This window comes from Sardina pilchardus, chromosome 1, assembly GCF_963854185.1.
Source record: "Sardina pilchardus chromosome 1, fSarPil1.1, whole genome shotgun sequence".
Classification (NCBI taxonomy): Eukaryota; Metazoa; Chordata; class Actinopteri; order Clupeiformes; family Clupeidae; genus Sardina; species Sardina pilchardus.
The window spans coordinates 46471359-46494158 of NC_084994.1; the positions used below are offsets into that span (position 1 = coordinate 46471359).

Consider the following 22800-nt stretch of genomic DNA (forward strand, 5'->3'; position numbering starts at 1 on the left):
GATTTGATTTTACTGTTCTCCTGATTTTCAAAGAGAAAGCAGATTAAGGAAGAACTAAAGGGGACGATGACCTTCCATGCAACAATGCTACGGCGAGATTACCTCGGCTGATACTTTGTGAAATACGCGCATTTCTTAATTTGTTCCAAAAACTGATAACCGGTGCGAGATATTTATGGATAGGAGCTGGCTAGTTTTTCCTTGTCAGCTGAATTATGTTTCTCTTGGTCCTGGTGTCAATGGTGTGGGTGCATATAAAGAGAGAGTGTGTGTGTGTGTGTGTGTGTGCGTGCGTGCGTGTGCACTGCTGTTGTTTTAAAGAGGGGGGTCATGAATACCCCACAAATTCTGAACAGGCAGGCGGCTGGTTCCTCTAAGGTTCAACTCGAGAGGCAGATTTAAAAATAATAAAGAATTAAGACAGGGATAAGTCTGCCAGCGGGAGATTATCTATGGGCGTAGAGAGTGAGTGGAGATCAAACAGTGAGACGCTGTGTGTGTGTGTGTGTGTGTGTGTGTGTGTGTGTGTGTGAGGGGAGGCGGGGTTGAGAGTACTGCAGAGGGGGAAGAACTTGCTGGAGTTTTTTTGGCCTGGGACCCGCGCGCGGGCAACAAACCAAAAGAATTACAACATATTTCTGCAGATGGTTATGGCACAGGCTAATGAGTGCTGAAGAGCTTGAGTTAATGTGGTGGAGAATCATGCAGGCCTTCACAACGCAGCGCCAGTCAGGACTGGGTGTGGCCGAGGAAAACAAATCACGAGCGCTCACACATGCTCCATATCTGCAGACGCTAAACACTGCCTGTGCTATTGCTTTTCATCCAGCTGGTTTATGATTGATAGACTTGTAAATAAAATCCTATTTTTCTTTAATACAGAGTCTTCAGGCTAGGTCTCCTGTCAAAGTACAGGTCTGTAGACCGTCTGTAAACATTTACATTTTGCAAACATCTGGTGATGTCTCTATAACATAGTTCTGGTAGCTGGTATATATGATTGATTTCTTTTCTTTTTTTTCAAAACTGGCATATGTAAGTTTGGGCATAATGCATGTTCTCTAAGCCTTGATTCCTTGAGAAAAGAAACAGAGAGCAATTTCTTCTTCCCTTTCCATAACAAATCACTGGTGAGTTTGTCATTAATCTGAAGGAGTAAATCATGAGGAATGGGAGCGGCATGGGAAGCTCTCAAGCTCACCTCATTTCATGGGGGATTTGCCCCTCAGTTGATATCAAGTGCAAGCATAAATTCCACAAGCACACAGCACTTTTCATTTGAAAAATATAAAACTTTAATAAAGGCTACATCTCTTAATAATTACAATAATTATAGGTCCATGTAAATCTTTAAATGAAACTCTTTATATAATGTATATTTTACAGTTTAGATAGAACAAAAAAATATGTAAAAAAAACAAAACAAAACAAAAAAAAAACAAAAACAAAACAAAACAAAAAAAAACAATGATTACAGGATATTACTTATTAAAAGCATAAAAATATCTTTTCAACATAAAGCCCTTCTGAAAACCGAGGGAAGAATAGACCCTGAAGCAGGGTAATACATGGTATGAAGTCCATGTAGGCACAGGTGCTGTACTAGAGGAACAGAATAGAGGAACATTAATAATAGTGTCTCTGCAGCTTGCAATGCCCCCTTCCCCACGTGCACAGGAGCTGGACTCAGGGGAACCTAGAACGCGGGGACTGACATTCGGAGAAGTCCAAGACCAGTCGACGGTAAAGTAACAGGTCCTACGAGGGGTGGAGGGTTGGTGTTTTTGTTGTTGTTGTTGTTGAAAACAAGGCCAATTGTGTCGGGGGCGGATAAAGAGCTCTTTGAGTTTTGCATGTTTCGTTTTTTTTTTTTTTTTGGTGCACTTAGATTCACAGCATTGTAAACGCTCCCTTGCGACTGGCAGGCCGATGGCAAAAGCTTTAGGTGAACACTTTGTTTAGCACTTTACTTTTTCGCTACTGCTTTGTCCATTCTTCCGCAATACCTGACCCTTCAACAAAGGCACAAAGGGAAGAGCTCTGTTTTCTGGGGGGAGGGTAAAGGGGGCGGGGGGCTGGCAGGTGTGCGTGTGTGTGTGTGTGTGTGTGCGTGAACCATCAGAATCAGTAGCAAAAACGTTTCAGAGCGGACCCGGCCATCCTAACGCTTCTGGAATTGCTTCTCTGTGGGCTCCTGACACGGTGAGGAATGGGCTGACGTGACAGGAAGCAAGATGGCGGCTGTTCCCCTGGCAACCGGCTGAGAGTGGAACCAGGCCTGGCTGAGGTCAGACCCTTGGTCCGGTCCGGTCCGGTTCAGTAATAGCTGATATCTGGGGCAGCTCTGGCAACTTTGGGGCAGTTCCAACAAAATACCTCTCTCCCATGTCTCTGAAAGCAGCTCGTCCATCCTTTCGGACGTGGGGTGTACATTTGTAGGGGTAGGGTTGGGGTGGGAATAGGGGTGTACAGTTTAATAAATACTTAATAAACTTTCTTTTAAGAAATACAAATAAAAACAAATCAAATAACAAAAAAAAAATCAAAACAACAACATCTGTGGTGAATACATGTAAATATACATAAAGGCTTGTATGTATATGCACACGTATGGACATTTCATCATAGGTTTTTAGTACAACAGGTTCCACGACATGCCAGTTCATCCATTGGACATGGTGGTGGAGCTCCTGCTCGTGCATACCTCCTATATATCTCTCCAAACAGTCTATGTCTTCAGTGGTTATAGTCAGAGTGGAGGGGCCTATCTGGGAACTACAATACCCAGAATCCCATTCCCTACTGGGTCTAAGGCTGAGGGTTGGGAAAGGGTGTCCATTCCAAAGGGGTTGTTTTTGCTCCTCCGCTCTTCAGAGTACTTCATTGTTTAGCTGTTGTCCTTGTAATGTTCCTTCAATAGCTTTATGTGTCCTGCCTGCAGTCATTTTGGATATATTAACTCTGGTTAGCTTACAAATGACTGAGTCCAGAATACGTGTCCTGCGGTGCCGCTTTCTTATTTACTCTTTTTTTGTTTGTTTGTTTGTTTGTTTGCTTGTTGCCATCTGAGGTTGGCAGGTGCTTTGGGGGTGAAAAAAGGGTGTGTCGTCTCTCCACCCTCTCCTTCAGTCCATCCTCTCCACTTTGCCCAGGACTTTGCCCTCGTACATGGGCAGGACGGAGCCGTCGTCCCACACCTCCTCGAAGACGGCGCCGCACTCAAACTCGTCGCTGGCCTTCTTGAAGTAGTACCTGAGGAGACACGAGAAGGAGGGACACAAACGTAAGCTTTCTGTCACGCGCCACTGAGCTGTGTTATTACCAATTACACACACACACACACAGGCTTTAGGGATGGACCCGTTCCCAAAACAATGGGCCGTCTCTACAGAGATCTGCGACGGTTGGTGGCTGGCGGCTCTCTGGTTGGAATTTTACGAGCTTTAAAGACGGTCTCCTAGTCTCTAATTTGCACGTCGAGACAAAAAAGGTGACCGTGTCTGCGCGAAAACCAGAAATACAGCTTGCCATCACAAAAGCAAAAAAAAAAGTGTTTAGCACACACACACACACACACACACACACACACACACACACACACACGCACACACACAAACACACGCGCCTAGTGCTACTATGGGTTGGGAGGGCTGAGCAGTCTGGCGGAGTGTGTTGCGGAGGCTCCCGGAGAAGCTCTCATTAAAGTTGAAGGGCTAATTAAGTGCTGTCTCAAGGCACCGCTTAACACGCTGCCTGCTCTGCTCTCTGCTCTGCTCCGCTCCGCACAGCACAGCGCAGCGCCGGACCCTAATTGTGCCTGCTGTCAAAACCAGCGGCTGTCTGTCAGATGGACTGAAATTTCAGGTGCCTCAGAGTCTGCCCGAAAAACACAAACACACGCACGCGCGCGCGTGCACACACACACACTCTCTGTGTCTGTCTAATACCTCTTTAGTGTGAGCCCTTTGGACAGGAACCGCAGTACGCGCAGGGAGCATTCCCAGCTCCCCATCTATTCTCTTTTTTTTAAAGTGTGCAAAAGGGAGACCAGGCAGAGCTGTTGGGGGGCTATGCCCAGTAGGGGGGGGGGGGGGGGTACTACTCTGACGAGGGGAGGAGGTATCCCGAGGGTCATCTGGGTCACATAGCTATACCTCCACAAGACAAGAAGAAAGGGATTGGAAGAGGAAGAAGAGAGAGAAGGAGGAGGAGGGGTGAGAGGGAGAGAGAGAGAGAGGGAGAGAGAGAGAGAGAGGGAGTTAGAGAGAGAGCCATGGGTTCATTTTTTTGGGGGTCTGCCTGCTTCCTAATGATTCCAGCTCCTCTCTTTCAACAGAGGGAAGAGCAGCAGGGGAGGTTTAATGATTGGCTTTGTAATGGAAAAATGCCTCCTTTCCCCCCTCCATGTGTGGCTGGGCCCTGGCATTCCTGAAGCGCTTTTTATGAGCAAAGCTGACAAAGTCATACAAACAATGTGTGTAAAAAATGTGTTTTTTAATGTTTTTTTTTCTTTGTGCTTTTTTTTTTAAAGGGTCTCTCTCTTTCCCTCTTGCTCTCTCTCTCTCTCTCTTTCTCTTTCTCTCTCTCTGGGCCTTTGTTAATATTAATTAAACACAAATGGTGAGGCTGGTGGAGGTAGGGGTTCAAGATGCAAGACTGAGATCATGGCTTTTACTGGGAGGGGTGGAGAGAGAGAGAGGGGGGGGGGGGGGGTGTGACAGTACCCATTCCATTTCAGCATGTGTGAGCGAGGCAATGGGCCCCTTACTTACAGATCACCCTTATAGATCTACTGTGGCAGTCTCTAAGCCCTGAATAAGAGTTATCTGTCTCTCGGAAAAGGGACTCTTTATCGTTTTCTTGGGAAAGGGAGTTCCTCCAGGCAATGAGTTAGGTGAGACAAAGGAAGAAACTGATAGAAAGATAGACAGTTGGAGAGAGAGAGAGAGAGCGCAAGAGACTGACAGAGAAAGAGAAAGAAGGAGAGAGTGAATGAGTGAGGGAGAGAGAGAATGAAAAAGAAAGAGTGAAAGAGAAAGAGAGAGAGAGAGAGAGAGAGAGAGAGAGAGAGAGAGAGAGAGATGTGTCTTTCCAGTGGAACATGTTTTATGTGGCAAGATTTTTCTCTTTGCAACATCTGGCACCAGCCCTGCCTGGCAGCCCCAGCCTGTACTGTTCTCTGTTGAGCGGCTGCCATGTTGAAATTAAGCAATTCCACACATTCAGAGCCAGCCGAGCCCGTTGGCTCCGCCGTCCCTCGCTGCTCCTTTTCATTGAGAAGTTTACGGCGAAAACTCAATCGATATACGTACGCCATGACCTAGAGACTGCATGGAAACTGAGCCCGTCATGCGGTGCTCGAAATTAGACAAAAAAAAAAAAAGAAAAGAAAACCGTGCCCTGCAGACACAGGGGAAAAAGCTAACCCTAAACCCTAACCCCACAGGCAGACAGGCAGGCAGGTATATCTGACTCGGAGTCAGAGATCAACAGAGGCTAGAGAATGGGAGGCCCCTGCTCTTGGTTGACTGCCCACTGAGAATGTGACACCCCCTCCCTCCCCACACCACACCACCCCACTCTGACACACACAGTGATCAGAGCTAAAAGGCACATGAAATATTTCCGGTTACGGCTCAACTCTGTTTTTCGGGGGCGTTGGGGGGGCTAAGCGATCTGTGGGAACGCTCCACTCACAAACAACTCACTGTCTGATTTGTCCAGGGCACCACTGATGATAATAATAAGAATCACATCAATAATAATAATAATAATAATAATAATTTGAGTGTGTTTGTTGTGGTCTGTGTATGGAGGAGGGGGGAGGGGGAAGGCGATGCCCTTGAGGGCGGCCCCGTGGTAATCCTGGGAGGAATGTTGGAGCGGCCTGCGTGAGTGAGCGAGCGAGTGAGTGAGTGAGCGCTGCGTGTCTTTGTGCGGAGGAGAGGAGGGCCTGCGCTTCAAAGCCACGCTTACTGAGTGAGCCCTCGCGTGGAAATCACCAGCAGATGTGACCGAGACGCTTGGCCTCCGAATGGACCCGCTGCCCCCACCCCTGCCCCCGACCCCCCCTCTCGTCTCCGCCTCGCAGGAGCGCAGTGACAACACTCTCGCTCTCTTTCAGTCTTTCCTCAACACAAACACGCACACACAATACACACACACACACACATGTATATGGTCTTAAGTGTCTCCTAACACATCAGGTACTTGAAAAACAGTGGCCATGTGCTCTGGCTAGCTCCTTGGAAAAGACCTTAAACTTTTATGGACAACCTCAGCTCTTTCTCAAAAAACTCCAAAAAAAGGATAGAAATTCTCCTCATAAATACCCATAAAGAGGAGTCCCTGACAGTGGCAGGGTGTGTGTGTGTGTGTGTGTGTGCGCTGGGGTAAGGGTGTGTGTGTGTTGGAGTAAAGGTGTGTGTGCTGGACTGAGCGCTCACCTGTAGTTGCCCTTCTTGCGCAGCTGCTCTTTGAAGTGGCCGAGCGTGAGGCAGTGCGTCTTCATCATGCGCCGGTACGGGATCTCCTCGCCGCAGAAGAAGTACGTCACCACCAGCTCCGAGCCCGGCGACGACGACGAGTACGAGGACGACGACGAGAACAGCGACGGCGTCAGCGCGGCCGGAGCCCCGATGTGTCCGTTGCATGGCTTCTTTGGCTCTTTCCACCTGGAGGGCGCAGGAAAATGAGGTCATCAGCAATGGCCAGGCTGCAGGGTTCACCGCAGGGAAAAAAAAAACCCTCTCTCTGCTCATTGACTCCCATGGCTATTCTTAAGGCTGTTTCAGACAAAAGGGCTAGCTAGCCCCACGCGCTAGCCTGTTGGCGTGGTGCAGGTCAGCCAATTAAATGCTAAAAACAGAGCCGAGCTGTCAGACGCCGCCGGACGAGCTTCAAACGAAACCACGCCGGCAACCAGGCAGGTAAAATAAGAAGGCTGCAAACACTACAAGAGCCCAATTGCACCTGTCTGTATCTCAGACTGGCTATAGTATGTGTGCTTGGGAGGCTTGACCCTCAAGGCGCCATAAGGGCGAACTTGACAGCCTTGATCCGACAGCACGAGAATAAAACAACACTCCTGTAGAATGGCGAGCGAAAGATTAAGAAAAAGAGGATGAATGAAATAAAAAAAGGAAGGAAGGATGGAAGGAAGGAGGACAAAGACACTTACTCGTCTGTCTGAAGGCTGGGATTGGCTGGAGCGGAGTTCCCGTTCATGAAGGGTTGCGGATGGCTCCTGTCCCTTTGAAGGCTGGATACTGAATGCCTGCTGAGGAGAGACATTCAACAACAACCCATCAGACGACTGATCTCACAACGCTAAACAAGCGCAGCTAGCTAGCTTAACTGCACATCTACATTAAAAAATACACTGACCTCTGCCAGCTAGCTTAATGGCACATCTTCATTAAACCATACACTGACATATATTACTCTCTAATAGGCTGAAAAACAGCAATACTGTTGAATAATAAATGTAATAGAATGAGCGCTGTTCCGCTACCTTTGTTTGGGGGGTTTGGAGACCTCCTCCAGGCGCCGACAGGCCTCCTCCAGCTGTGCCAGGGTGTTGGGCGGGGGCAGAGGGGGCATGGCTGGGTCCTGGATGAAGGGGTGCCCGGGGTGGTGGTTGCGGGAATGGCTGCCACCACCGCCGCCGCCGACGATGCCGCCGCCTCCCCAAGACGGCGTCCGACTCGGGAGGGTTTTGGACGAGGGCTCGGGGGGATGGGACTTCTTCAGGCCTTGAGTGCTGTGGCGAAAGGTCAGAGGCGTCACATATACACCGAATAACAACACTCAAAACATAACCGCTCGCTTAAATGGTGAACGGCTTAAACCTGTTTTCTAGAGAGATATGCGTTCTCCTGAGAGAGATACAAGTGAAATGGAACAGTGTCCTAAGCTAACGGACTTGTGTTCCTCGTGTTTCGCGGGTGTTCCTCCTCGCTCACCTGTGCGGTTTGTGCCGGTTCTGCCTCTCGCTCTCCAGGATCCACTGCCACACGTTCTGCGAGCGGTCGGTTCCGTCGGAGGGCAGCTGAGGGGAGACGCTGCCCTCTCCCCCGGACAGGCTGGCGCTCACGCCGTCGCTGGCCTTGCTGGGTCTCTTGGACAAAGTGCTAGAACGCCTGCGGTCGACACCAGACAAGAAAGCCCATGATTACTACGAGCGGTTCCCTCACGGGCTTCCAAAAAACCCTCCTACCCCCTTAAAGCCTCCCCACATCAAGGGGCAGCAGCCACAGACGTGGTCAGGACAAAGGGAATATTCCGCTTTTATCAAAAATGCATGACGCAGACAGAAATAACACATTCACAGAACATGATGAGAATATCAGGCAGAGTGCAGAAACTGCTGTCAGAGAAGAAAAGGCTCCATTTTTTTTCTTTCTCTCTCACTCTCACACACACACACACACACACACACACACACGCATGCACGCACGCACACACAGACTATTCTACAGACGGTGGTGACCGGAGAGGGCAGCGGAGAGGGCACTCACCCAGCGGTGAACTCGGCCGGGCTGTGGCAGCGCTGGTAGGCGTAGTCGGCGGCGGTGGCGGCGGCGGTGGAGGCGGCGGAGGGCGGACACAGGCACTGGGCCACGCGCTGCGCCGCCTCCGCCTCGATCTGCTCCTTGGTCTTGGGCGAGGCGGCGTGGTGGTGGTGGATGTAGTGGTGGTGGATGTGCTTGGTGGCCTGCCGGTGGGACCCCAGGGGACCCTTGCCCACCATGCCGACGGCGGGTAGTGCGCCGAACGAGGGGCCGCCCGCGCCCAGGATGAGGCCGGCGGCGGCGGCGGCGGCTGAGGCGCAGTGGTCGGGCGAGCGGGAGCGCGGCGAGTAGCGGACGGGCACGCCGGGCGACTGGCAGCCGGGCGTCTTGAGGACGCGGGAGAGGTGCTCGTCCAGGATGGCCTGCGGGTCCTCCTCGCAGGAGCCCGAGGGCAGCAGGCCCAGGGCGTGGGGAGGGTGGTGGACACCGACACTGCTGCTGCTGCCGCCGGGCACCTCGCTCTCATCCCTCTCCTCCTCCTACACACACACACACACACACACACAGAGAGAGAGAAGAGAGAAACACAGAAAAGTTAAGTTTCAGGCGACGGTTAAAAAAGACAGACTTCAATCCGTTAGTGCACAGTGCACATGTCTGATCCCTCCACACACATACACACACACACACACGGAGAGACAGACGCAGACTTCTCTGTCACCCACACAGCAAGCAAGTGGCCACTGGAGTTTTGCTAAGCTCTAGCTATTTGAAGAATTCTAAGTATGTCGGGAAACGTAAGTTTGGGGCTCCCAGAGACCGAGGAGAAGTTTTTCTGTGGCTGCCAGCGCTCAATCCGGTCTATCAGTCAGACAACAGTGCATCAACATTAACAAGTCCCTTTCCGCTGCCTCAAAGACACGAAAAGTTCATCTAAACTTTTTGTTCTCAACTCCTCACACTGCTTTGACTAACTTTATGGCAAAAACAGGGGCATTTTGCCAGCAAAAAAGCACTGATATTAGAACCAGGGGCCCGGGGTGTCAAAGACACCAAAGGGGGGTCAGGGAGAGGTCAAAGATCACTCTCTCTGTGTGTGTGTGTGTGTGTGTGTGTGTGTGGAGGGCTTGGTGTTAGGACTCACCTCCTGGATCTGCTGCAGTCGCTCCTCCAGGGAGCTCAGGGTCTCCTGCTCCTTCTTGAGCTTCTCCAGGCGGGCGATGAGCTGCGCGGCGAAGTGTGACGGCTCCACGGGCGTCATCTCCCTCGGCAGCCGGTGCGTCCTCTACAAGAGCCAGGGGCACAAGCAGCAGGGGTTAGGGGACGCGGGGGTTACCATTCTCTCGCCAACTTCTGACACAAGATAAAGGCGGCTCCGCGGCTAGCCTAGCGTTAGCCGCTACCGCGTTAGCCACTTAACACGCTCATCCCCCTAGCTCTAGCTAGCATGATCTCTTCCGTCAAAAACCCGCACTCCTCCACGCCATGCCACGCCTCCCTCGCACTCTTCCTCCCTCACACTCTTCCTCCTCCTCCCTAGCCCGTGGCCCCTGGCATCGGGCTGCCGTCAGCGAGAGCAGTTGGTCTCGCTCAGAGGACGCCCCCCGCCTGCCTCTCGCTCTCTCTCTCTCCCTCTCTCTCTCCCGCGCGCTCGCTCCTCGCGCTCGGCAGCGCGACCGTGCCATCAGCGCCCCGCTCTGAAGTCAGCCAGCTTCAAAGGGCCCTTGTCAAACATCAAACACACACCAGGGGTGGGAGGGACAGGGGCTTTTAAATCTTGGAATAAAAGCCAGATAGACGGGGGAAAAAAGAAGACGACGGAGGGGAGGACGGGGACAAAATTAAAAGAAGAAGAAGAAGAAGAAGGGAGAGACAGAAGAAGAAGAAAAGAGAGAGAGAGAGAGAGAGAGGGAGAGGAGGAGGAAGATTGAGAGATGAGCAGTAAAGAGAAGAAGAGGGAGAGAAATATGGGAGTCAAATACTGCAGAGATCTGAAGGGAAAGTGGTAATTTATTTCCCTGCTGCATGCGCGGCACCTCTAAAGTACAGTAGTCACATTATTCCTTCAACTATATGTGCCGTGGCTTTTTTCTGTTGTTGTTTGGCGGACTCGCTTTCTTGATTTTTTGCTCCCCCCCCCCCACACCCCGCCCGCCACCCTCCCCCCTCAGCGCGTGTGTTCCTCCCATCTCTTTGTAGAGACGATGAAGGGGAGAGAAGAAAGAGCGAGGCTGCTGGCAAGAGTCTCGCTTGCCGCACCGAGCTCCTGCTGCCTGGAGCCCAATGCATCCTGGGAGATGGGAGCCATCTCCAAATCAGGGGGGAGACATTAAAAGAGAGCAAGTGGGAGAGGAAGAACAAGAGGAACGGAGAACAGAGGATAACCCCCTCCCTCCCTTCCTCCCTCGCTCCCTATCCCCAACCCAACCCCATTCCTATCAGACAGAATGCACACACACACACACACACACACTAAAGTGTTTGGGAGGAAGAGGACGACAGTTTTAGGTTGCTTGTTTTCTGCCATTCAACCCAGCTCCAGCTCCAGCTCTGTTGGTGGTGGTGGTGGTAGCCTGGTTTTTTTTTCCGCTCTCTCTCTCTCTCTCTCTCTCTCTCTCTCTCTCTCTCTCTCTCTCTCTCTCTCTCTCTTTCCCAAACTCAAGGGTTCCTTTTTCTTCAAGTGACACAACACAACTTCAACACCCATCCCCCACCCGAAAGCCCCGTTGCCCTTGCCCCCTCCCAGAGGCCACAGAGACCCAGTCAATGGTGAAATTTAGAGAGGGTTCATAAAAAAGAGGGGGAGGGGGCAACTACAGAGATCTGGAGATGGTGTGTGTGGTGTGTGTGTGTGTGTGTGTGTGTGTGTGTGTGTGTGTGTGTGTGTGTGTGTAGGGGGAGTTGGGGGAGAGGGGCAAGAGGGGTGGGCTGCCCTGTTGGAAGTTGTCACAGAAGGAGCCACACAAGCGCCATTCATCCGGCCCATCAAAGGGATGTCTTGAGGGACAGAGCAAGCTGACTTGAGCAATATCAACTCGGGCTCTCATTTAAGGCTGCTGACCACTTGACCTCTGAATTGAAATGCTCCTTGTCCTCTTTATGCACAGAAAGTTATTTCTTTCTCTAAAGACTTCACCTACACACAAACCCACATGAAGGTGTGTGTGTGTGTGAGTGTGCATGTGTGTGTGTGTGTGTGTGTATGTGTGTGCTCAGTGAATTTATTTTTTGACATCTTTTGATATCCAGAATGAGATGGGGGGGTTCGTGTTGGAAGAGGGAAAGAGGACAAGAGGGAAAAAAAGATATGCTAATTCGGTCTTTTATTTACTGACTTTTATATGACAATGAGAGGAGGCACAAGAATGTAGTATTCTGTCAAAACACGCACACTGAAAATAAAATTGAATTCCCAGAGGGGGGAAAAGGACAGAGTGAGTTGGGTGGTAGGCAAGTGTGAGGAATGGTTGTGGGGGGGTGGGGGGGATGGTAAGTAGTACAATAAAACAAACAGTCATATGAAAATGGAGAAAAGAGTGGAGTCTCTTACCGGAAAGTGGGGGAGCGAGACCTGGCCGTTGATCTTGACACTGCGATGCATCTCCCTCTGAAGCTGTTTCTTGGTGCCCAGTTTGTACGGCGGGATGCCATCTCTGTTGAGGAGGACAACAAGGACAGGGACGTTATTATAACCAAGCAGAGGCAGAGCCAGTCAAAATAAAAACCCAGAGTGTCAGAGAACAACAAGCTTCCACAGACTAAACAACACAAGCACGTCTCCAAACACACTTCAGAGCAGAAATAACAAGCTCCCGCAGAAGAAGAGGTGTGTGGACGCCGTCTGAAATGACTGACTGCAGGTCAGTGTTTGAATTATAAAACTGACATTTTGTCGGTCACAATGAGCCAAATAGTAATGTTTGTCATTTTCACATTCACACACATTTCAGGAACGTCGACAGAGATGACCTCTGTGTTTTCTCATATCGTCTTGATCTTCCTATGTCTCTTCTATGAAGAGGTGTATACAGACCTCCACCTATCCACAGCACCCCAGCCCCCCTCCCCTCCCCTCCCCTAAAAACCAGTCAAATGCCACACACACCACTAGAGCATTAGCAACACAAGGCATCTTTTGAGATCATCATGAACTGAGCCCAGGGGAGGTCATCACTTGAAGTGACCATCCCAAACAGCAACATTCACCCCCCCAACCCCCCCCCCCCCTTACCCCCACCCCCCGCAGGGAGACATTACAGACACATCAAAGAGCACAGGGGCAAGAGGAGAACAACACATAACAAAACTCTACTGAGGCAGGCAGCCCGATACAGAAGCCCTTTGAACTGGGGCTTAAGACACAGATTCATTGATGACTAATGCTGATCCTTTACTGCCGAGACACTGAGACTGATTTACCATAACAGTCATCAAAGAGCGACCCCGTTTCTTCTCCAATCCGGGTGGGTCAACGTCTTCAGTCGTTTTTGGGTTCAATAATCAACAGTAGTTGTTTTGATTTTTACTGACGGCCATGCTTCTAACGGTTTGGGTAACGCTTAAGCAACGCTCCTGAAGACATCACGGCAACCGGAAAACGTCTGGCTGTCTAGTCTAGTCTGGTTGCTTGTGTTTGACATGACCGCGTGTTTGGGAGGTCTCTTTTTCTGTCTCTCTTTTTTCTCTTCCTTTCTTTAACGTTTCCTTGTAAGATACATTTCCTTCCTCCTCAGAGCCCCCATGCGTTCCATGGTCGGTGACCATTTAAGCCGGGCCAATTATCGTGGCCCTTTTTCTCTGACTCAGAAGTGTCTGACCCAGCCCAAACGCCCGTCTTCGCCGGCTCTTTGAAATCTCACACTCATGCGCATATGCGCCCGCTGCCATCTTCATTTGGCAACGGCTCCACAGTGAGCCTCTGATCTCGGCAACATCAAAAGGCTGGTTTGTAAGATAAGGTAATGTTTGAAGTTGGCGCAGTAGCATTCCCTAGCGTCCAAGTAAATCCATAAATAAGATATAAGCAAGAGAGAGCGAGAGAGAGAGAGAGAGAGAGAGGCAGATAGAGAGAGAGAGAGAGAGCGAGGGAGAAAAAAGAAATCTCTCTCTCTCTCTCTCTCCCCCCTCCCGTTTCTTTATCTAGAAATGAGATTCAAATTTGAGCTGTGTCTTTTAACCATAATAAAAAAGATGTACTAATAAAATTGTTCCCCAGCTGGAGAGGTAGCTGAACCCCCCACCCCATTTCCATTGAGTATGGAGAGAGATGGGAGGGGGGGGGGGGGCAGCTTCAGCCATGCTGTTTATGCAAACCTAAGCAGAATTCTTTGTTGTGGGTGATTTTTATCACTGTGTTTAACTTATTTGCATGAAAGGGCTATGATTAAATTCTAAAAGGAAAAGTGGAATAATCTCTCTCTTTTTTTGCTGTACAGCAAAAATGAACAATACAACGGCGACAGCGGAAGCAGCAAGACTTTCAAAACAACCACCTTACAGGGCCTGATGTCACTTTACATTTACAAATGTAAAATCACTTAAGCAGTGACAGAAAGCCTAACCACCAGCCACCCTAGACATGACAGACCTGATCAACATACAGCATCAGTTCAACAACAACACTAGTGCTCACTAGTCATCTGGGCCCATATTCCATACCACTTTCTACAGCTTCAACAAGCAAAGCGAGACCTCGGGGCCAACACAACAGCCCTCTCTGGGGCACCACCGCCCCTGCCCCTGCCCCTGCCCCTGCCCCTGCCCCTGCCCCTGCATACCCAACACAAATGTTTCCGACGCTCCCCTCCGCTGCCCAAACCTCCGGCCCCCCGCGACCCCCACTGACTGGAAGGGCTCAACTGGGCTGGACTTGGCGGCGGTGACTGGGCCAGGAGGCCGGGCCCGAACAAACAGGCGGGGTGTGTGTGTGTGTGTGTGTGTGTGTGTGTGTGTGTGTGTGTGTTTGGGGGGGGTGTCTCTTTTTCACGGGCCCTTGCTTTATGGGGATCTCCCATTCAGTTGTGCAACTAATTTTCAAAGCAGCCAGCCACCCTCTCATCCCCCTAAGCTCCCCGAGCCCAACAATGGGCTGAAAGCGATTCAGTTAAGCCTTTCATCCTCTGTGCACTTTATTTCTCACTCCCCGCTCTCCGGCTCCCCACTACCACGCTAGAGCAGGGGAATGGAGAGGGGGTGGGGGCAGGGGGGGGGGGGGGGTGCATGGGAGGATGGAGGGGAACTGCTGCGTGGAAAGGGTGTGTTGGGGTGGTGGTGGTGGTGGTGCCTAATCCTTGTGGCAGGAATCCCAGGTGACACGGCCAAAAAGTCCAGAAATGTCCGGCTGACCCATAACCCCACACTCTGAACCGGCCTCTTTCCCCCCACCACCACCCACCAACACAACACACCCCTCAACGAAACGCACATACACCGATATATATCTACATACACTCACGCACACCCTCTCTCACGCACACACACACACACACACACGTACGGCACACACTACCCCCGCCTCAGTGAAAGAGCCTTAGCTGACACCCGATCCCAGTGCGCCGGTCTGCGAGGAGGAAATCAAACCACCATGCAAGTAAGCCTCCCTTTCATGCACTGCCAGCATTTTTCAATGAGGTTGTCTTAAGGCCGAACGGCTAATTTTTTCCACCCCTGCTCTTCAAAGGGAAATGATTAGATAATAATGAAAAACAAAGGCAACACTGGCGGCAGATGGATGCGTCGCGCTCAACAGAGAGACGAGGTCACACCCAGACGAAAAAAAGAAGTTTGTTTGCAACACGAGACGAGGGGGAGAAAAAAACTTCAAAAACGAGGCCCACAATGTCACAAAATGAAAGAGACGTTCTAACGCGCTAGCACGTTTTTTGGAGTTTTTTTGTCTTAGCCAGAGGTTATGACTTCGGAACAATCCACCTCAAACACAAACAATTTCGATCTAGCACTTAAGTCGAAAACGTCGCGCCTTGTTCAACTTGAAACAGCCGTTACAAGCCCAATAGAGAGAGATGCATTTCCTTGTGCCCTTACCAGACATGAATCACTGTCTAACTATCCCCCCAAAACAAGACGAGGCAGGTAAGGCGTCGAGGCCTCGTCGGTGAACCCCCAGTTACCCACGTGAGCTCCGCTGGCTCACCCCCGCGCACCCCTGGACCATGTGACACTTACACACTGCTATCCGTCATCGACATGGAGTCGTCCGTCATGGCGTCGCTGGAGATCTCGCTGTCGTTGGCACTGGTGACGGGGGCGAACACGTGCCCCGAGTTGACGAAGTACGGACTCGCCGGCTCTCCTCGCCTCTGCGTCCTGCGGGACCATCAACAACAACAACAACAACATTGTAAACAACTTTTAATAACCTGTCACCTTCATGACACACAACTCACGATACAATGCAAAGTATACGATAAGTCCTATACTGTTCAACAGAGCAAATGTGTTACCCAAGCAAATAACTACACCTCCCTCCACCCCTCTCTCTCTCTCTCTCTCTTTCTCCCACACCCCCACCCCTTCCCTGGGCCCTGCTACAGGACATGTCTGGTCTGAGTTGTGGGGGTTTGCTTTGAGGTTTCGTTCTCCACAGGTTGCAGAGATTACAGTCACTTTCAGCAGGCCTGGGGGACCTCTGGAATGTGACCACACTATCTGCGGCCTGTGTTTATTTCTGCACTCGCTTTCATGTTCCACCCCTGAGAGCAGACTGGGGGGGTGTTGGAGAGGAGGTGGGGTGGAGGTGGAGGGGGTCTGAAGTGAGCAGACTGCTTGTGTGAAGGGACAACCAGCACTTCCCCTACTACTTGCTATCTCTCCACGCGCTTTGTTTGGGCAAGGTTCCCGCACTTTTCTTACCCCCTTTTCTCTCCCTCAACTACCCCCCCCCCCCCCCAACACACACACACACACACACACACACACTCACACACAGCACTCCTCCTCCTCCCCCTAAAAAGCCTCTCTCTCTCTTTCTCCCTCTCTCTCCTGCTGTGTTGCATTCCTGCTTAACTGGCAAAGGGGGTGGACAGAAGTGGGGGGTGGTGGGAGAAAACTTGAGCTTAAAGCTTGGGCAGCGGAGAGAAAGAAAGAGAGCGAGAGAGAGAGTGAGTGAGAGAGTGAGAGAGAGGGAGAGGGAGAGAGAGAGCGATGGAGGAAAGGAGTGGGAAAGAAAGAGCGAGGGGAGGGGCAGCGGGGCCTGTGCTTTATGAGAATGCCTAGTGCCCGGAGTGCAGCGGGGAGAGGCACAGCATGACTAAAGCCTTAGGCCCCAGCTCAAACCTGACCTTTGGAAGCTCTCGCAAAGAGTCAGGTATTTAGCACAGCTGGGCTCTCATTCTCCCCCTCGCTTTTTTCTCCCTTTCATGATCTCCTCCTCCCTCTCTTTCCTGTCTTCCCCCTTCCTCTCACTGCCTCTCTCTCTCTCTCCCTCCCTCACTCCCTCTCTCTCTTCTTCTCTTTTCTTTCCTTCTCACTCTAAAGCATGCTTAGTCTCTGTCAGAGGGATTTCTCAGAAAGGGGGAGATAAAAGCAAGGCAATGGAGGCTGAGGAAAGAGAGGCGAGGGAGGGAGGGAGGGAGGGTGGCTCTAAAAAAATCATAAGCAAAAAAAAGAGGGGGGTAGTGGTTGAAGGAGCAGCTCTGGTCATGTTTTTGAGACAGGACTAGGGTGGTTAGGAAAGAGAGGGAGAGAGGGGGGAAGAGAGAGAGAAAGAGAGAGAGAGAGAGAGGGAGAGAGAGGAGGGGGTGGGGGGTCCAGAGTGCTGGTGAAATTAGTTCCACATGTTTCAGATAGAAATTCAGGGACATAAAGGGTTTGTGCAAGGCAGGGGGAGAGGGAAGGGGGGGGGGGGCTTCTTTTTTTCCCTTCAGAGAAATCTAAGAATGTAGGGATCACACCAGGAAGCTGTGGAGATACCCCCTCCACACACACACAACAATATCCCCCAAAGACTCATGTCAACAACACCTTTGTCCTTGCGATGACGACCACGCTAAAAAATGCTGCATCCCTGGCAACTAATTAATTCAAGCTAAGCGGAAGTATCAGAGCAGTTTAGCTTGCCTGGACGTCTATCTGAGCTCTATCAGACGGAGAACTGCTTCCCTCCTAACAGGAAATAGTTAATTCTGACTGGAAATGGTGTGGTCTGGGATAGCTCTGAATCTCCGAGGGCCGAGTGTCACTCGCAGCCTATGATGAACCACTCAGGATATTGTATATATTCTGACACAAAGTATAAGATCCCATTGAGAGAACACATTCCATAGGTTTTGCCTATTGAAACGCACAAAACAGAGAAGGGGGGAAATGTTTAGCACTTCACCATAATCGTCTCCAGATGTTTCGCGTTTTATTGTATGGACATACTAAGAACAGTTTGGTCAATACTATAAAACTAGTCTTTGATGCGCAATCATGCATAAAATCCACATTTTAAAAACGTTCCCAATGTCAAAGAGCTTGCAGCTGTTGGACAGTATTTGGTAAGGGATCTTAAGAAATGAAGCAAAATGCTTCCCAGAAACATCTTATCTTTCATCTCTGACCAAGAGGACAATATCAGCTCTTGGCAGTATAACTTTAGCGTGTGTAAAATATTTGTGTGTGTGTGTGTGTGTGAGAGAGAGAGAGCGAGAGAGAGAGAGTAACAGAAACAGAGAGAAACAGAAAGACAATGTGTGTGTCTCTAGATGTGTGCTCTTTCAAAGAACATGACTTTTAAAAAACACACTAAGAAAGCAACATTGCGTAACTTTTGAGGTACTGTCACTAGGCATCAGTGGGGCTTGCTGTGTGACTTGAAGCCTTCAGCTCAGGCACCATTTCAAAGCACAGGAAACTTCTGTGCCAGCAGAGGGCTGTCGACTAGACTTCATTAACTTGAAAGGAAGAACCACTGTGTCATTGATGTTTTCCTCAACAGACTAATAGCTAACAGTAAGTAGGTGAGCCACAAAAACCTTCAGCGTACTGAGAAGGGAGATGGAAAACTAACCCATCTTACACATAAACACTGGGCAGTAAGGCTCAGCATCACTTACAAATGCTACATATAAACATGAACTCATTACTGACAACATTTGTATCCACTGACTAAGATGATGTACACGTGGGTATACGTATACACTGATTGCACACTCTGAACTGTTAAATCTTAAAACCTCTTACCTGCACGCATGTTCAAGCACATCCGTCGTCCTAATGGATACAGTAGCTCGTAATGTTTTCTCCGATAGTCCGACCACCGTGGCCAGGGCTTTCACTTTTAAGTCATTGCAATTCCACTCCTTGTCCTCAATCAACGGAGGAAGATACCCACACATCAACTTCAGACTTCCAAGATTGCCGTGATTCACGTAGGCAGCGTTCTCGCACCCGGTGCGAACGTACTCGAGGTATATGTCAGAAGTTAAAAACATCTGGTAAGCATTCTCCTCCATGGTCGACTGAATCTCAGTCTGTGCCTGGTCGAACATTGCGGAGTCTATCTGTTGCTTCTTAATACTATCCCTTATGTATGCCTTTGTCGCAGGTTTCATTTGCTTAGCGACAATGCTGTTGTTTTCGATGTACCGTTTGTAAATTGCTTTGGCAACTCGTACCGTTTTGGAATCTTTAAGGTCCATTTGCCTGAACCCGTTGCAGGCAAACCAAAAGTCTAACGTGTCCACGCATTGCTCCCGCTCCAAAAATGTCCTGAAAAGGTGAGCACCGTCTTGGTCACCCAAGAGAAAATGCAACGACTTCGTCCACCGGGCAAGCGGCGAGTCCGGGGACGCGCTCCCTTCGGGCTCCCCGAGTCCATCCTCGTTCCTCCGCGGCGTGGAACTCGAAGGAGAGGCAGCAATCAGTTTAGCCTTGTTTTGAGGTCTCATTTTGGCATATTTGCTGGGAGTGTGGCATGACGCTTCTCCCTCTTCCCCCGGCACCGGAGGACGAGGAGCATCTTCTCTGAAGCTACTGCCGATAGGGTCCGTAAGCGCCCTACTCATGGCTCCACTGTTCGTATCCTTGTGCGGTGCTAGCCTGCTTGCAGCTCGGCTCCACTCTCCTCACTCACTAAAACCAGCAGGGGAGCTTCTCAACTCCTCTTCTCTCTGAAACACAAAGTATTGATCTAATCAAAACCAGACCCTCAAAAACTTCAAAGCGAGCCATGAAGTAAACAGCACACAGACATTTTCAAGGGACAATATGACACATTTCTTGTTGTTCACTCACACCTTCTGAAATGTAATATGGGCAATTAACATAACCTGTCACATCTATTTAATTAACTGGAGTTATGTCAATGATGTATTCCACACTGCTTACTGTTTCATTTGAAAACAAACAAATGTAGAAATATATGCGTAAAACTTCACACAAGCAGATCAATACAGACCTATACACTATCAGGAATAGCTTCAGAATTGGAATTTGATAACATTATTCATTCACAACGAACCATGCGCACTTGTCCTCAGACTACCGTAAAAAGGCAAGACCATCAAAGCTATCCACGACAATGAAAATACATCCGATGCGCTACAATGGACCGTGCCACATAAGAAAGATGAAAGCCTGCGGGAAAGCGAGCGTCTTGGCATACAGTGATCACGATCAATAATAACGCTTTGATCATTTGCACAGTTGGCCCCCAACTTACGCTTCCATGAAACTACAGCCCAGCATTTGGTCACGAAAATTACTATGGAACCTAGTTCGATCACAGCTTCTTTTCCCCGAACGAAATTACAATCTCAGAAATGTTAGGAATTTCACAGCACACAGGGTTTTTCGCCTAGATGGGTTGCTGTTTATCGTAATAATAGCTTTGTTGAGTGTTTAAGCACACACATTCAGAAAATGTGGCATGCGCTCCCGACTGAACTCGTGTAGCTTTACCTGCGGAAACAAGTAGGCTACACGACTCTATTTACTCACTACCGGCATAAAGTGTCACGTCTGCTCACGATGTAAGCTAATAAACTGTAGTTCTGCAGTGCCGAGTGTTTTCAGACACGCTACTGTAAACAGTATCAGCTCATTTGCTTTGCGGCGAAAGCATTTCTTATCCAAATCACACAGTGTAAATGAGACCATCCATAAACCACATACCATTGTAAAACGAAACCCTGGTCAAAAGAACACAGTACAAAAAAATGGGATGATCGCACTATTCCATTAATGTTGTCCGCCTTCCGATGCGAGATACAATCCAAGAATCGCTTTCCGTTCGGAGCAACAGTAATCCGAGAAAAAACATGAAATGCAAGCTGTATTTGAGACTAGGTTAGGCTATGTCTTCTAGCCCATGTATGTCCTCAGTGCGGGAGGGATTGTCTGAAACCCTGTCCCATTCAACAACTGACCCTAGAGCATGCAAGAGGTCCTCCTATTTAGATCAGAGGGGGTGTCAAAATTTCAAGGAGGTAGTGCTAACCGCGCCGCACACATCCCACCTCCCTCTCCACTTGCGATCTCAGTATCACACTATAACGATCTATTATATCAACTCACTGTGTTAATAAGAGCAAACACACACTTGATAACCGATTTCTATTCCAATGACAATCATCTGGCTTAAGCACTGACAACAGCAAAAAGGGAGAACGTATTTATAAACTTCAAAGCGATTCAGCGCACATCAAAGAGACCAAGGGAGGGGGGCCTTGCTCAAATCGCATCGCATTCTCTAACTTACCATCGATCTAGCAGTTCTTCCCTTCAGAGGGCAAATATAGTCCACTACTGCACCACAAGCAGCCCATAAGAGTAGTCCAGAATTTGTTTCACGCGCCGGTGTTTTGCGCTCCGTTCGAACATGTAGGCTATCTCTTAAATCTGGGGGTAAATGAAACCCTGAAAAGAAGACGCGTTTCCCCGTTCCACCAGGTACTGTTTCAAATAGTCATTGCAGGCGGCATAACTCCTCCAGGCTATTTCAAAACGAGCTGGGTTGAGGGTTTAACTGTGGACTTCAAAGTGAAGTACCGCCGGCCTGGTCCCGAAAGAGAGATAGAAAACAACTGGCCGTTTTTGCGATTAAAAAAAGATATCGGTGGATAACAAGCGCAACTCTATTAACTTGCGAGTCTAATAGCGCAAACAGTAGTAGAGCAAAATTATCTACAATTATGTTATACACGGCAAATTGATGAAAGCATTTTTAAAGAACAACAAAGTTTTACGACGTTGCAAGGACCTTATCAAAGACAGGCAATCTTGAGCCAACTCCCCGAGGCTTTGGAACGTCAGAAGTAAATGATCCGCCGCCCCAATGGCATTATCCCTGCAATCCTTCTGTTGCTACATAAACTTTACAGACACAGACCTCCCCTCTTGCATATTTCGTAGTTTAACCCATTCATCTCTGGAATCGTAGCGACATAAAATAAGAACCAATGTAACCAATAGCCTACACTACCTCCCTGAATAGGATCTGATTGCAGCAGTCTTCCTGTAGCAAACCACGCGTAATTCCGCAGGTCTGATATTGTATTAGAATATAACTGTGTATGAAATTTAAAAAAATCAAATAAATGAAGAAATACCTAATGTATGTGTCCCACGAAAAAAAACAGAGGACTTATTCCCGTGTTTATTGTATCAATGACTTCTCAAGCATCATGGGGTATGGAGCACCAACACGTACTTGCACGCGCACACGTACACGCACACACACACACACACACACACACACACACACACACACACACACACACACACACACACGCCACACACACACACACACACACACACACACACACACACACACACACACACACACACACACACACACACACACACACACACACACACACGCAGAGAGAGAGAGAGAGAGGGAGGGAGGGAGGGATAGAGAGAGAGAGTGAGACTGATCCTACCCCATGGTACTTCAAAGAGTATATTGTTCCTTTGATGTTGAACATCAACTTTAAAGAACTTTGTATAATTAAATAACCACATAAGTGAGAAAAAGAGTGAAACAATTACTTAAATGTGAAAGCATGGTGAGAGTTAAGAGGACAAAGTTTGTCAGAACATGATCAATTGTGCTGTTATTATACGGTGAAACAAATGTCCCTGTCCACATAATCAGGGGGGTTTGCATTTATTGGGGATTGTTTTAAAGAATTATTCAAACCTGAGAAGTCTGGTGTGTGTTCTTTGAAAGTTCTTCCCTCAAAGAGAGACAGACTCTCATGAGAGGGGCCCATTCTCAGGAGACAGTCTGAGATATCTCAGTAGTCTTAAAGAAGAGCCAGACGCTTCAGGTCTTTTTGAA

General features: G+C 49.2%; 1 protein-coding gene across 2 annotated transcripts; it reads right to left on the minus strand.

The window, feature by feature from the left end:
* Positions 1–1774: 1774 nt before the first annotated feature.
* Positions 1775–21647, minus strand: LOC134093254 (axin-2-like). Of its 2 annotated transcripts, none has more exons than XM_062546446.1 (11): positions 21217–21647; positions 18699–19627; positions 15699–15839; positions 12064–12166; positions 9658–9798; positions 8520–9052; positions 7965–8141; positions 7514–7762; positions 7181–7279; positions 6447–6674; positions 1775–3252 (listed from the first exon to the last, which is right to left on the minus strand). In XM_062546446.1, exons 2-11 carry the CDS (start codon positions 19520–19522, stop codon positions 3126–3128), a joined length of 2622 nt encoding a protein of 873 aa, XP_062402430.1. In that variant the 5' UTR covers positions 19523–19627; positions 21217–21647; the 3' UTR covers positions 1775–3125. The 2 variants fall into 2 exon arrangements, with proteins under 2 accessions (XP_062402430.1, XP_062402429.1); XM_062546445.1 differs by lacking the exon at positions 21217–21647 and adding an exon at positions 20631–20860.
* Positions 21648–22800: the final 1153 nt, after the last annotated feature.